The sequence below is a fragment of the Henckelia pumila genome, chromosome 4 (assembly GCF_033568475.1).
Source record: "Henckelia pumila isolate YLH828 chromosome 4, ASM3356847v2, whole genome shotgun sequence".
NCBI lineage: Eukaryota > Viridiplantae > Streptophyta > Magnoliopsida > Lamiales > Gesneriaceae > Henckelia > Henckelia pumila.
The window spans coordinates 28,501,159-28,514,548 of NC_133123.1; the positions used below are offsets into that span (position 1 = coordinate 28,501,159).

At 37.2% G+C, this 13,390-nt stretch overlaps 1 protein-coding gene across 1 annotated transcript; it reads right to left on the reverse strand.

The window, feature by feature from the left end:
• Window positions 1–1,798: 1,798 nt before the first annotated feature.
• Window positions 1,799–6,013, reverse strand: LOC140860740 (uncharacterized). Its single transcript, XM_073263744.1, has 3 exons — window positions 5,357–6,013; window positions 2,222–4,711; window positions 1,799–1,883 (listed from the first exon to the last, which is right to left on the reverse strand). Exons 2-3 carry the CDS (start codon window positions 4,708–4,710, stop codon window positions 1,799–1,801), a joined length of 2,574 nt encoding a protein of 857 aa, XP_073119845.1. The 5' UTR covers window position 4,711; window positions 5,357–6,013.
• Window positions 6,014–13,390: the final 7,377 nt, after the last annotated feature.

Here is a 13,390-nt window from a genome sequence, read left to right on the forward strand (position 1 = left end):
GTCAAACAAATGAGGCCATTCTTGACGCATTCGAGACTCCAATTCCCATGTAGCTTCTTCTCTTCCATGTCTACTCCATTCTACCATAACCAAAGGAATCGTCTTGTTCCTCAGTTGCTTTTCTTTACGATCAAGAATCTGCACTGGATACTCAACATAGCTAAGGGAACTATCCAACTCCACATCATCAGCCCTCAAGATATGAGAAGGATCTGGTTCATACTTCCGCAGCATAGATACGTGAAATACATCATGTATCGCAGACAAACTCTGCGGCAAGTTCAAACGATACGCTAAAATACCAATCTTCTCAACAATCTCGTATGGACCGATATAACGAGGAGCTAATTTCCCTTTACGCCCAAATCTCATAGTACCACGAAATGGTGATACTTTTAAGAAAACAAAATCGCCAACCTGAAATTCTAAAGGTCTACGTCTGTTATTAGCATAGCTGGCTTGACGATCCTGGGCTGCTTTCATTCTTTTCCTGATTAGGTCAACTTTTTCTTTCATCTCTTGAATAAACTCTGGTCCTGACAACTGTCGTTCTCCTACTTCTTCCCAACATATCGGAGATCTACATTTTCTGCCATACAAGGCTTCAAATGGTGCCATCCCGATAGATACATGATAACTATTATTGTAAGAGAATTCCACCAAAGCTAAAGATTCTTGCCAACCGCCACTAAAATCCATCACAACAGCTCGTAATAAATCTTCAAGTGTCTGAATAGTTCTTTCAGATTGACCATCTGTCTGTGGATGATAGGCAGTACTCATGGCCAATTTAGAACCTAAAGATGATTGCAAACTAGACCAAAACTTAGAAGTAAATCTGGGATCACGGTCTGATACTATAGTAACTGGCACACCATGCAATCGCACTATCTGATCAATGTACATTTTTGCCATTTTCGTATATGTCCACGTACGATCATATGGAATAAAATGGGCAGATTTAGACAATCTATCCACAATAACCCAAATGGCATCACAACCACGATTAGATCGAGGTAGGTGTGTCACGAAATCCATAGTAATGTGTTCCCAATTCCACTGTGGTACTTCAAGACTAAGTAACATACCACCTGGTCTCATTCTTTCAGCCTTAACTTGTTGACACGTCAAACACTTAGCCACAAAATCAGAAATATCATTCTTCATACCTTCCCACCAATAATGGGCTTTCAAGATATGATACATCTTTCTAATTCCAGGATGTACACTATGTCGACTACAATGAGCTTCTCGTAGTATATCGTCTTTCAAATCTATCAAATTCGGAACCACAAGTCTACCATTATAACGCAAACATCCATCAGAAGCAACAAGAAATTTCCCTGACTGACCAGCTGGAGTTAATTCTTTCAAATGATGAATATATGGATCAGTCTTTTGTGCTTCTTTGATTTTCGAAATTATTCGTGGTTCAACTTGTATAGATGAAACTATGAAATGATTACCTTTAGCTCGATAAGTCCATCCTGAAGTTCTCAAATGCTCATGAACTTTAGAAATAGTTAAAGATGCCAACATCTTAGTATGAACTTTTCTGCTCAAAGCATCTGCAACTTGATTCACGTTTCCTGGCTGGTATTGAATATCACAGTCAAAATCCTTAAGCAGTTCCAACCATCGACGTTGTCTCATATTCAAATCAGACTGTGTGAATAAATATTTCAGACTCTTATGATCGGAATAAATCACAAACTGCTCACCGTACAGATAATGACGCCATAGTTTCAATGCATGCACAATGGCAGCCAATTCTAAATCATGAACTGGATAACGAGTCTCATGTGATTTCAATTGACGTGATGCATACGCAATCACGCGTCCATTTTGCATCAAAACACAACCCATTCCATTCAAAGAAGCATCTGTACAGATAACAAACCCACCTGAGCCTGAAGGTAATGCTAGTACTGGAGCCGTAGTCAATTTCTCTTTCAAAGTCTGAAAACTAGCTTCACATTCCCCAGTCCACACAAAACGTCGATCTTTTTGCGTTAATATAGTCATAGGCCTAGCTATTTCAGAAAATCCCTTGATGAAACGCCTATAATATCCAGCCAAACCCAAAAAACTACGAATCTCAGAGACATTGGTTGGTCGAGACCAATTAAGAACAGCTTCAATTTTACTAGGATCGACAGATACTCCTTGTGCTGATATCACATGTCCTAGAAATAATACTCTGTCCAGCCAAAATTCACACTTCGAAAACTTAGCATATAATTGTGATGTTCTGAGTGTCTGAAGAACTAATGTTAAATGTTCTTTATGATCCTTCCTTGACTTAGAATAAATCAAAATGTCATCAATGAAAACGATAACAAATCGATCTATGAATTCCCGAAACACACGATTCATTAAATCCATAAAAACTGCTGGAGCATTAGTCAACCCGAAAGGCACAACTAAAAATTCATAATGTCCGTAACGCGTTCGAAATGCTGTCTTGGAAACATCTTCCTCTCGAACTCGAAGTTGATGATATCCGGAACGAAGATCAATTTTAGAATATACAGATGTACCCTGCAACTGATCAAACAAGTCATCAATTCGTGGCAAAGGATACTTATTCTTCACAGTAGCCTGATTCAATTGCCGATAATCGATGCACATTCTCATCGTTCCGTCTTTCTTCTTCACAAACAAGACTGGAGCACCCCAAGGTGATACACTTGGTCTAATATAACCTTTTTCCAGCAAATCTTGCAATTGCATCTTGAGTTCTTTCAATTCTGCTGGAGCTAATCGATATGGGGCTCGAAAAATAGGACTTGTCCCTGGCATTAATTCAATGCTAAGATCTATTTCTCTTTGAGGCGGAAAACCCGGAATCTCATCAGGAAATACATCAGAAAAATCCTTAACGACAGGAATATCTGAAACTTTCAATTTTTCTTCCTTCGTCGCATCTAGAGCATAAATCATAAATCCTTCATTTCCTATCGACAATAATCTAAACATTTCCATTGCCGATACTAATGGAATGCGAGATTGTGAATCACTACCATAAAAATTCCACTTATTGCCATAATACGGTCTAAATCTCACAATGCCATGAAAACAATCAACCGTAGCTCTATAATTCATCAGTGTATCCATACCCAAGATACAGTCAAAATCAGACATAGCTAGTTTGATTAAATTAGTTATCATGATCTTATCCTCAAATCTAATCACACAATTCAACACTATCTCATTAGACATCAAGAAAACACCAGCAGGAGTAGCAACAGACACAGTATCCAATAACGGAGTAAAAGCAATCTCATGCTCATCAGCAAATGTAACAGATAAAAATGAATGAGATGCTCCTGTGTCTATCAAGATACGTGCAGGATACTCAAAAATATAACAAATACCTGCAATAACTCCCCCAGGTGCATCTTGTGCCTGATCCTGAGTCATAGCATGGACTTGAGCCTGCTGTGGACCTGGAAAACGCTGCTGACTCTGAGAAGATGGATATCTAGGCTGCTGAGTGGACTGTACTGGAATATAAGGCTGTGTAGGAGCAAACTGTGGTACAGGAGCATATGGCCTGAATGATGGTCGTCCAGGAAACTGGCCAAACTGTTGTGGCTGAAATTGCTGTCTTCCAGCATTTGGACATACTCGAGACGAATGTCCAGCCTGCCCACAAGTATAACAAGTTCCTGGAAATCCTGTACAATGTGCACTCAAATGATTACCACCACATCTGTCACAGTACACTCTCCCAGATGATCCAACTGAACTTCCACCACGACTACCACTGGAACTGGAGGAACTAGACTGTGGTTTCTTTTTAAATGGCTTCCCTCTAGCTTTAAACCAAGGCCTTTTCGCTTGCTGAGAAGATTGAATAGGCTGATATGAAGGTAAACCCATTGGTGTCTGTGAACTGCTTCCAGCTCCTTGAGGAACAGATGCTGGGATTGATTGTGGTTCACTCCTTAGTAGACTTGCTTCAATTTTCTTGGCCTTTTCTACTGCTTTCATATAAGTAGATGGAGTTCCAGTAGTCACCAAAGTATGGATCGTTCGTGTAAGCCCTTTCAGAAAATGTGAAAGCTTTGACCGATCATTCTTTGCAACATGTGGGACATAAGGCAGAAGAGCAGAGAACTGAGAAGCATATTCAGCAACAGATTTATTGCCTTGCACCAACAGATTAAATTCATCTTCTTTAGCAGAATAGTATGATGGTGGTGCATATTCTTGTGCAAACTGCTTACAAAATACTTCCCATGTGATCTTTTCACCAGAATCAGAAAGTGTTTCTGCTGTCGTTTCCCACCACAGTTGCGCTCGGTCTTTCAGCTGAAAAGGAACTAACTTCAGTCGAATGTCATCAGGATATTCTAATCCATTAAACATATTGTTGAGACTTTTCAACCAACTAGTAGCTTTCTCACTTCCTTCATTGCCAAAGAACTTTTGCGGACGCAACTCCTGAAATTGAGAAATTATTAATCGTATTCCTCCCATTTTCTCAGTCAATTGGGTTACTGGATCAGCCTCAGCCTGAATCGCTTTTCCTTTGTCAGGATTTACCCGTGGTTGTTGTTCCACCTCTAATTCCACATCTTTCGGAGGCTGAACAGCTGGTCGACCACGTCTTCCCCTGACAATATCATCAAGATTTCTAACATTTATCGCTGCAGACTCTTCGACAACTTCCTTCCCTTTTCTACCTCTTCCTCCTGGTGCCATTCTACAAGACACAAGGATTTAAATACACAGGCAAAAATATCTTAACGAATAGAAAACGATGATAGAAATTCAGAGTTCTAAGAGACTTCATAAACTAATTCTAAAGCCAAGAACTACTGGTTCTAACAAATACGTTCAAAAATAAGCACCACAAGTAAGTCACGTAAGAACAAGTAGTCACACACATACGCAACCATTTTGTTAGTGTCTAAACTCGAGTGTCCTAGACTCTAATTCGAGCATATCCCAGTATATGCTCTGATACCAAATGAAAGGGCCCGTGTCCTGATTTAATATTTAATGATCAAACAACCAGGATTAATTAATGTAAACAGCGAAAACGAGTTAAAAATTTGCGTTTGGGCCTACAGAAATTTCGGCATGACCTATTCGTAAATAGGACATCCCAAAAACTTGTACAACACAACCAACAATATATACTCGAAAATAGAGTCACAACTCCAATTTACACACCTATAGCCGCACTGGCCAGGACTAAACACATGCAGAGCCGGCAAGGCTCGATCATACAAATAACAATTCAAAACAAAGTCCAAAACTATTTATACAGATACACAGGGCATCACCCCGGCAAATATAAAACTCGCTGAAATGATATATATACATATATATCTGGGAACTCAACTCCACGCTCGCCTCACTGGGTACCACTAGATGACGCTCCACCAGATGCGTCAAATCCCCCTGGATAACCTGCTATGGAATCACAAACAACCACAGCATAAAAAGAAAACAGGGGTCGGACCCCAGTACGACGAACTATAAAAATTACGACAAATATAACTGACATGAATAAAATCAAGTACAATGCAATGAAATGCAATGTAATGCGTGACAGGTATCAATGAAATAAGGAATACCAAAAGGAGTCCAAATAATCGTATCACAATAAACTCAGTGGCCACCCGTGCCAGGAACGCAGCAGACCTCGAATCATCACTGCTAATCCATACACGTAGCATCGGAGGGTGACAGGAGCGACCCGTCCAGCCTCATGCTGTCATCAGGAGTGTCGTACGTAGCATCAGAGGGCGACAGGAGCTACCTGTCCGTGCCTCATACTATCTCAGGAGTGCACTAAAATAATGTCACTCGCTCCATGATGACTCAATACATCTCAAGAGATCAATATCAATAGTAATCAAAGGAGTCAAGGCTCAACGTGCTATGTAAACTTATAAATGAGTGAATGCAATCATATAATCCACGTAAGCACATAAAACACATTATCACTCATTACAAAATATTTAATATCATTACATGTCATTATAGACGTCGTAATATAAACAGCTCATACGTACCTCAACCGACACTTAATTACCACAGAAATATCTCAAGTATTTCTCGGATATTCCAATCCCAAATTTTCAGAATCTGTAATTCCAGAAAAATTGCTCATAAATCCTAAAATTTAGATTTTAATATTAAAACATCCTATCAATAACCAAATATCGAATTTACGACTCTAAAAGTCGAAATACCAAAAGTATAATAATCTGAATTTTTTCCAGAAAATTCCCAAAAATTCTGAAATTTATATATATGAATTCTAGCACATCTAGATATCCAAACAGTGATTTAAATAACTCTAAACTTCAAAAATTCCAATTTAAATAATCTGGAAATTCGAAATAATGCCCCAATAATTTCTGAAAAATAGTCAATACCTCCAATCGAGTCCGGTATAATACCTACAACCAATAATAAATCAAATATCAATTATCGGATGTCAATTGAATCGAAATACCCAAAATTCAAAACCCTAGATTCAAAATTATACCTCAAAGCTTGGAATTAAAGGGTTAAACAACTAACACAACCTACCCCTAAACTCCGGCGACGATCGGCGGCGGCGAACGGCGGCAGCTGGTGCGACGGGTTTTCGGAAATGTCAATAAAAATATGAAATATGGATACCAAAAGATAGCTCTCGTCGAGAGGATTCCAGAACTATATTTACTTTTGAAATCCGGCCAAAAACGAAGGAGATACGGAGATTTGAAGCGATAGGAAAAATTGGAAAAATTCAAACAGAGGAGACGGGGATGACGGAAACGTTTGTTTTTTGAGGAGAGAGAAACGAGAATATATAATATATTGTATATATATCCATTTTATGAGATATACATTGATTTAATGTGTGTCATATTTTATTCATTCGGGGTTATAACTTGACCCGGTTTGAGTTATTTCAACTCATGTGTGCTCTATAAATAAAATATGCATTTTAATATCGTCTATAAACCGATATTTATAAATACATATTTTTAACACACAAATTAATTAATTCGGGTCCTTACACATTCCATGTCTTTTCCTATTCACTACCACTTTATCCCACCAAGTGCAAGCATAGTCGGTAAACTCTTGTAAAACAAGTTTAAACTTCCTAGCTTCAGAAAAATCACGACCTTCAAATAAAAACTCTACCATTTTCTCCCACTTCAAATACGACTCCGAATCTGAATAACCATCAAACGATGGAATTTTATTTTTCTTAATCCTATCCAAATAATATTCAAAATCTTTTTCTCCACGACAACCATCATCATTCGCTTCTCTCTCTCCTACTACTATCATACCCATATAATCTTTTTTTACTCTTCCTATACTCATCAAAGTTTCTTTGAAACATTGTACCTGCAAGAAAAAGGTTAGTAATAAAATATCCTCACCCAAATTTTCACTAGTCACTCCAAAGAAAATCACTCAATCACTCTTTTTTTTTTCCACTCAAATATATGGAATAGCTTATGCTTTGTGATTTTAAATATCAAACTCACAAGTTCAAAACTTGTAAACACTTGTCAATCAACTCACGTAGATTGCACAAAAATAAAAAATTGACTTTATGAAGATTGAAATAGACTTGGCACCCAAGACTCACAAGACACAAGAAATTTTGACCACAAGTTATTTTGCTTTTTTTTTTTTTTTTTGACAATTTCGGTCTCTACTTTTTTTTTGACCGATTTCAAATCACTTTTTTTTTAAATTTCGAATTTTTATTTTTTTTTTTGAATTTATAACTTGTAGCACAAGACATGAGACTTGGATAACAAGTTTGAAAGAATAGCACAGAAATTTGAGTTGATATAGATGAAAAACAAAGAACAAGGAAAGATGAACGAAGAATGAAGAAAGAATATAGATTAAAGAAGGATACGACTTACTTGAGTCAAAACCTTAAGCTTTGATACCATATGATATGAATCTTATGTATGAAAGGCAACACGATTTCAAAGAATCGCACCTCAATTCGATAACAAAAAAATTCAACGATTTTTCCCTATCTTTGAAACAAGTAAGTTTGCAAAATCCACCTCTAGTTGAACCTGTAACTAGCAACAGATAATTGCGGAATAAACAATCGATCTCAACGGAACCTTCAAAGGAACCTGTCTTTGACAACCCACGAAGATAATCAATCGACAAACGCCACAAAGTTGTTAAACTTTGATAAGTTTGATTTTGATAAAAACAAAGCAAAGCTTTGGCAAAATTCTAGAAAGAATTTTAAGAATTGATAAAATCAATAAACTGAATAATTCATTAATTAGTTCTCATGAATGAGAAGTTTACAATATATAGAAAAAAATAAACTAGGAATCCTAATTGAATTAAACTAAAGATTTCCTAGTTGGATTATAATTCCAAAATCCTAAAGATAATGCAAAATAATGCAAAAGATATCAAAGATATCATCTAGAAGTTTTCTAATAGACTTAAAACACTCAAAATAACATAATATATCAAAAAATATAAAAAAATACTCAATATTCCGCGCACACACGCTACATGCCGAATTGTGTGTGAGAGAACGTCGGCGCGGGCGCGCTATGGAATGGCGCGGGTGCGCTTGTCGTGCACAGGAACGGCGCTGGCGCATGTGTACAGGAGCGCGGGCGCGCCTATGCTTCGAACCAAAGAATTCAATTTCGTGATTTTTTCAATGTTTTCTCCATTTTCTTGATCCTTTTGACCTCCGAAAACATTATAATAATTTTCAAAGTTATTTCCATGCTCTCCAACCAAGTTTTCATGGATCCCAAATCCTGCAATCCTTGATGGCAAATTAAGAGACATCCCTTGGAATAATATGAATCGTCGGAAGCCTCCTAGATTCATATCAGCAGCTTTGAATAATAGACACAACTATCAAATTTTGATCTTTGAAATCCTCTTTTAAGCATGAACTCATCGAATCGGAAATACCATTGTCTTGGTGATTGCTTAAGTCCATAAATGTATTTTTGTAGTAAGAAAACTTTTCCAGCTTCCTCTTGTTTGATAAATCCCTCGGATTGTGACATTAGGATCTCTTCTTCCAAATTTCCATGTAAGAAAGCCATCTTGACATCCAATTGTTCCAATTCCATGTCATGAATTGCTGTAATGGCCAATATGATCCTAATCGAGGTATGTTTAACAACTGGGGAAAAAACATCATGATAGTCTATTCCTTCAACTTGAGAAAAGCCTTTTGCAACTAATCTAGCTTTGTATCTAGCTGCCTCTACTCCAGGAATCCCTGACTTTCTCTTGAACACCCATTTGCATCCAATGACCTTCTTGCCATGAGTTTTATCAACTAGCTTCTAAGTATTGTTCTTATGCAATGACTCAAGCTCTTCTTCCATGGCTTTCTTCAATTTTGGCCAATCCTTACTTTTAAGAGCTTCATTGTAATTCATTGGCTCTTCCAATTCAAGTATATCAGCCACATTTAGAGCAAAAGCTGTAAATTCAGAACTTGCATACCTACGAGGTGGTCTTATTTCCCTCCTTACCCTATCTTTTGCAAGAAGATAACCATCAAATTGCTGTTCACTTTGTGTTTGTATTCTGTTTCCTTCTTCAATCGGCACATCATGAGTTTCAATGTCATTTCCAGATTGATCATGACTGGTGTCGAAGTCAGAGGAATTTTCAGGATTGTTCTGAGTTTCTCCACCTTGATCTTGACCCCTGGTAGCTTCTGAATCTAAGAAGATATCCAGATCTTGTGGCTGTTCCTGAAACTTGGAATTCTGCTCAACTTGTTTAGAGTTGGCTGTAGCTGTTTTGTTCATGTTAGTTTTATAAGATTCATCCTCATTAAAGATTACATTTATACTGATTATGCATTTAAGATCATCCAATAACCAAATTTTGTAACTTTTAACTCCATTTGGATATCCTATAAAAACTCCTTTCAAGTCCCTAGGATTTAACTTTTCTTGATTAGCATGAATATATGCTATGCATCCAAATAATTTTAGATGATTATATTCGGGATTTACATTAGACCATCTAAATTCAGTAACCATGAAATTTATGGCAGAACTTGGAGACCTATTTATTAGGTAGTATGCGGTTGAGGCAGCTTCTGCCCAAAATCTATTAGGCAGTCCACTTTCACTTAAGATGCATATATTCTTGTCCATTATGGCTCTGTTCCTTCTTTTCGCAATCCCATTTTGTTGAGGTGTATATGTGCATGTTCTATGTCTTGGAATTCCATGTTTTGTGATAAAATCATTAAATTCATGATTACAAAATTCTAAATCATTATCCGTTCTTAATCTCTTTACTTTGTTTCCTGTTTGATTCTCGACTAAGGATTTCCATTCAACAAATTTATTAAAAGCCTCATCCTTGGTTTTAGAAAATAAATCCACACCTTTCTAGAGTAGTCATCAATTAAAGAAATAAAGTATTGAGATTTAGATAATGACAGTGGTACCTTTGGAGAGCCCCACAAATCCGAATGTATGTAATCAAGGGTGGATTTTGTCTTGTGAATTGCTGTATTAAATTTGAGTCTATGAGTTTTACCAAGGACACAACTTTCACAAAAGTCCAAGCTGTTAATCTGCTTTGAGTCCAGCAGTCCTTGCTTGCCAAGTTCCTGTAGTCCTTTGAGGCTCATGTGACCAAGCCTCTTGTGCCACAGCTTTGTGTTATCCTTGGCCGAGATCACTGCATTCGTTTCTGCTGCAATAGTCTTGGCTTGCAAGATATACAAGCCTTGATTCAAGCTTCCTTTCATAATAACCAGTGCACCTTTTACAACCTTTAGGATACCATTTTGAGCTTTGTAGCTGAATCCCTTTTGATCCAAAGCACCTAAAGATATTAGATTTCTCTTCAAGTCAGGGATGAACCTTACTTCTGTGATAATCTCCACTGATCCATCCTCCATTCTTAGCTTCACAGATCATGTGCCATGGATCTTACATGACTGATTATTTCCCATCAAAACTTGTCCTGTGTTTACTTCTTTGTAGTCAAAAAATCAGTCTCTCCTTGGTGACATGTGATATGTACATCCGGAGTCCAAGATCCATTCCTCCTTTGGATCATTTGTGGAAATGGCCAGGACTTCTTCGTCTTCAAAATCTTCAAGTAAATTTGCAGCTTCGGTTACAGGAGCAGAATCAAATTTAGTATTGGGCTTTCTTTGAGGACAATCTCGTCTAAAGTGACCTTCCTTCTTGCAAAACCACCAAGTTTTCTTAGGCCTGGACTTTGATCTTGATTGTTTTCGGTCTTTATTCGAATATTCCTTTCTTTCAATAGACCTTCCTCTGACATTTAAGCCTTCACCAATAGGTTTGTTGAACTTCCCAGTTGCCCTCAGATCCAATTCTTTCGAATAGGCAGCTCCAATGACTTCCTCAAGGGATAATGTCTCTCTCCCATACTTGAGAGTATCCCTTAATTGGTCATAAGCCTTTGGCAAAAAATTTAACAGGAAGATAGCTTGATCTTCCTCATCAACTGTAACATCCAAGTTCTCCAAATCTGATAGCAGCTTTGTAAACTCGTCTGTATTTTCATCTATGGATTTATTCTCATCCATCTTGAATCCGTAGAACCTTTGTTTCAAGTAGATTCTATTTGGAAGTGTCTTGGTCATGTATAGCCGTTCCAGTTTCATCCACATCTCACAGGCAGTCTTCTCCTTCACCACTTTTCTAAGGATTTGATCTCCTAAACTCAAGACAATTGTGTTTCTTTCTTTCTTTAGGATCTCTTCCTTGTTTGTGATTGAGTCAGGCATCTTAGTCTCACCCTTTAGAGCTTCATCCAGCCCCAAGTTTCCCAGGTGAGACATCATCTTTTCCCTCCAGAGATTGAAATCGTTTTTCCCATCAAACTTCTCCACCTCAAATCTTGACGTTGGCATTTTGTGAGATTGCCCTTGGCCAGTAGACATCCTCTCAAGAAACCAATTCAATAACTTCACTCAGGCAGAAAGTCGAACACCTCTAGAGCAACTCAAGATAGGTCCCTTGATCAGTGAATAACCAAGGGCTTTGATACCAGTTTGTTAAGATAATTCCCAAGAACAGCACGCGAGAAGAAGAATTCAAGCACTTCAATAATACAAAATGCAGAAAACTAAGAAAGCAAAGACGCAAGAATTTTACTTGGTTCGGATACACTGATCCTACATTCAAGGTTCTTGGGCTATCCCAATACGAATCCACTATCAAAGAATGTAATCGATTTACAATACTCAAACCTCACAGAGATACAATCGGGCAAGTCTAAAGTAGCTAAGATCTCTAATGAACAAGAAGATAATAGGAGCAGCCTTGATCTTTGAAACCTTGAAGTCTCGAGCTCTGTTACAGAGAGTCTTTTGTGTTCTGTTCTCGTAAGAATGATGAAGAACAACCGTTAAAATTAACCAACTAACTCACCTTACAGATATTAATAGAAAAAGCTAATAACAAGATTTAATCCCAGCCGTAGGATCAAGATCTAAAAATCTCTTTAGATCTTGGCTGTTGAACTTGTATATATATTGAGTCAAAGGCCCCGTTTGGATTTGGTAGACATTCTTTAAAAAAAGCACTTTTTTAAGCTATAATTTTTGACTTTTGAAAAAGCTCTAATTTTGACTTTAAAAAGTGCTTATTTAAGCACTTTTTTGGTCAACCAAACACTTTATTAAATGAAAAGCACTTAAAAAAGTGCTTTTTTGGCCTAGCTTTTGAAACCAAACGGGCCCAAAGCAGTCTTCACATTATGGTCTATGGATTTGAAATCTCGGGCTTCAAATCCATGTATCTAAATGCAACATAAATGTTACAAAATTTGAATCACTAATTTTTTTTTACAATCACTCTATTTAACCTTTTAGTTATGTAACAACAATCAGTATATCACTTTATTTTCAAAAAAAAAAAACAATAATATGAAAAATAAGATAGAGATCGAACTCCCAAACCCTTTCCTTTCAATATTTCAAGCAAATGGACCAAGATGAATGCATCTATTACATAATGTCACATATAAACAAGAAGACACTTTGTGGTCGTTAAGGAGGTGTCCAAATTGGTGGAGCAGGTAAGTACTGGAGGTATTCGATTTTCTCTACCAACACTTTCTTAGACTAGCATGTCGCACAGAGCTTAACTAGTACGATTTACTTGACTAGCATGATTTGCAGACTATTGTATTAGTTCGGAGATTTACCCAATGTACACCAAAGATAGCGTTTGTAGGTTCTCATCATAAAAAAAGGACACCTTGTGATTCGAAACGAATTATATAATGATTTATAATTATAATCCTCTGTTTCGGCACAAAACAACACCTTAATGAAAAGAATTTCTTCACATTATCCTTAGAAAGACTCTATATACTCAGCCATGGAAAAGTACCC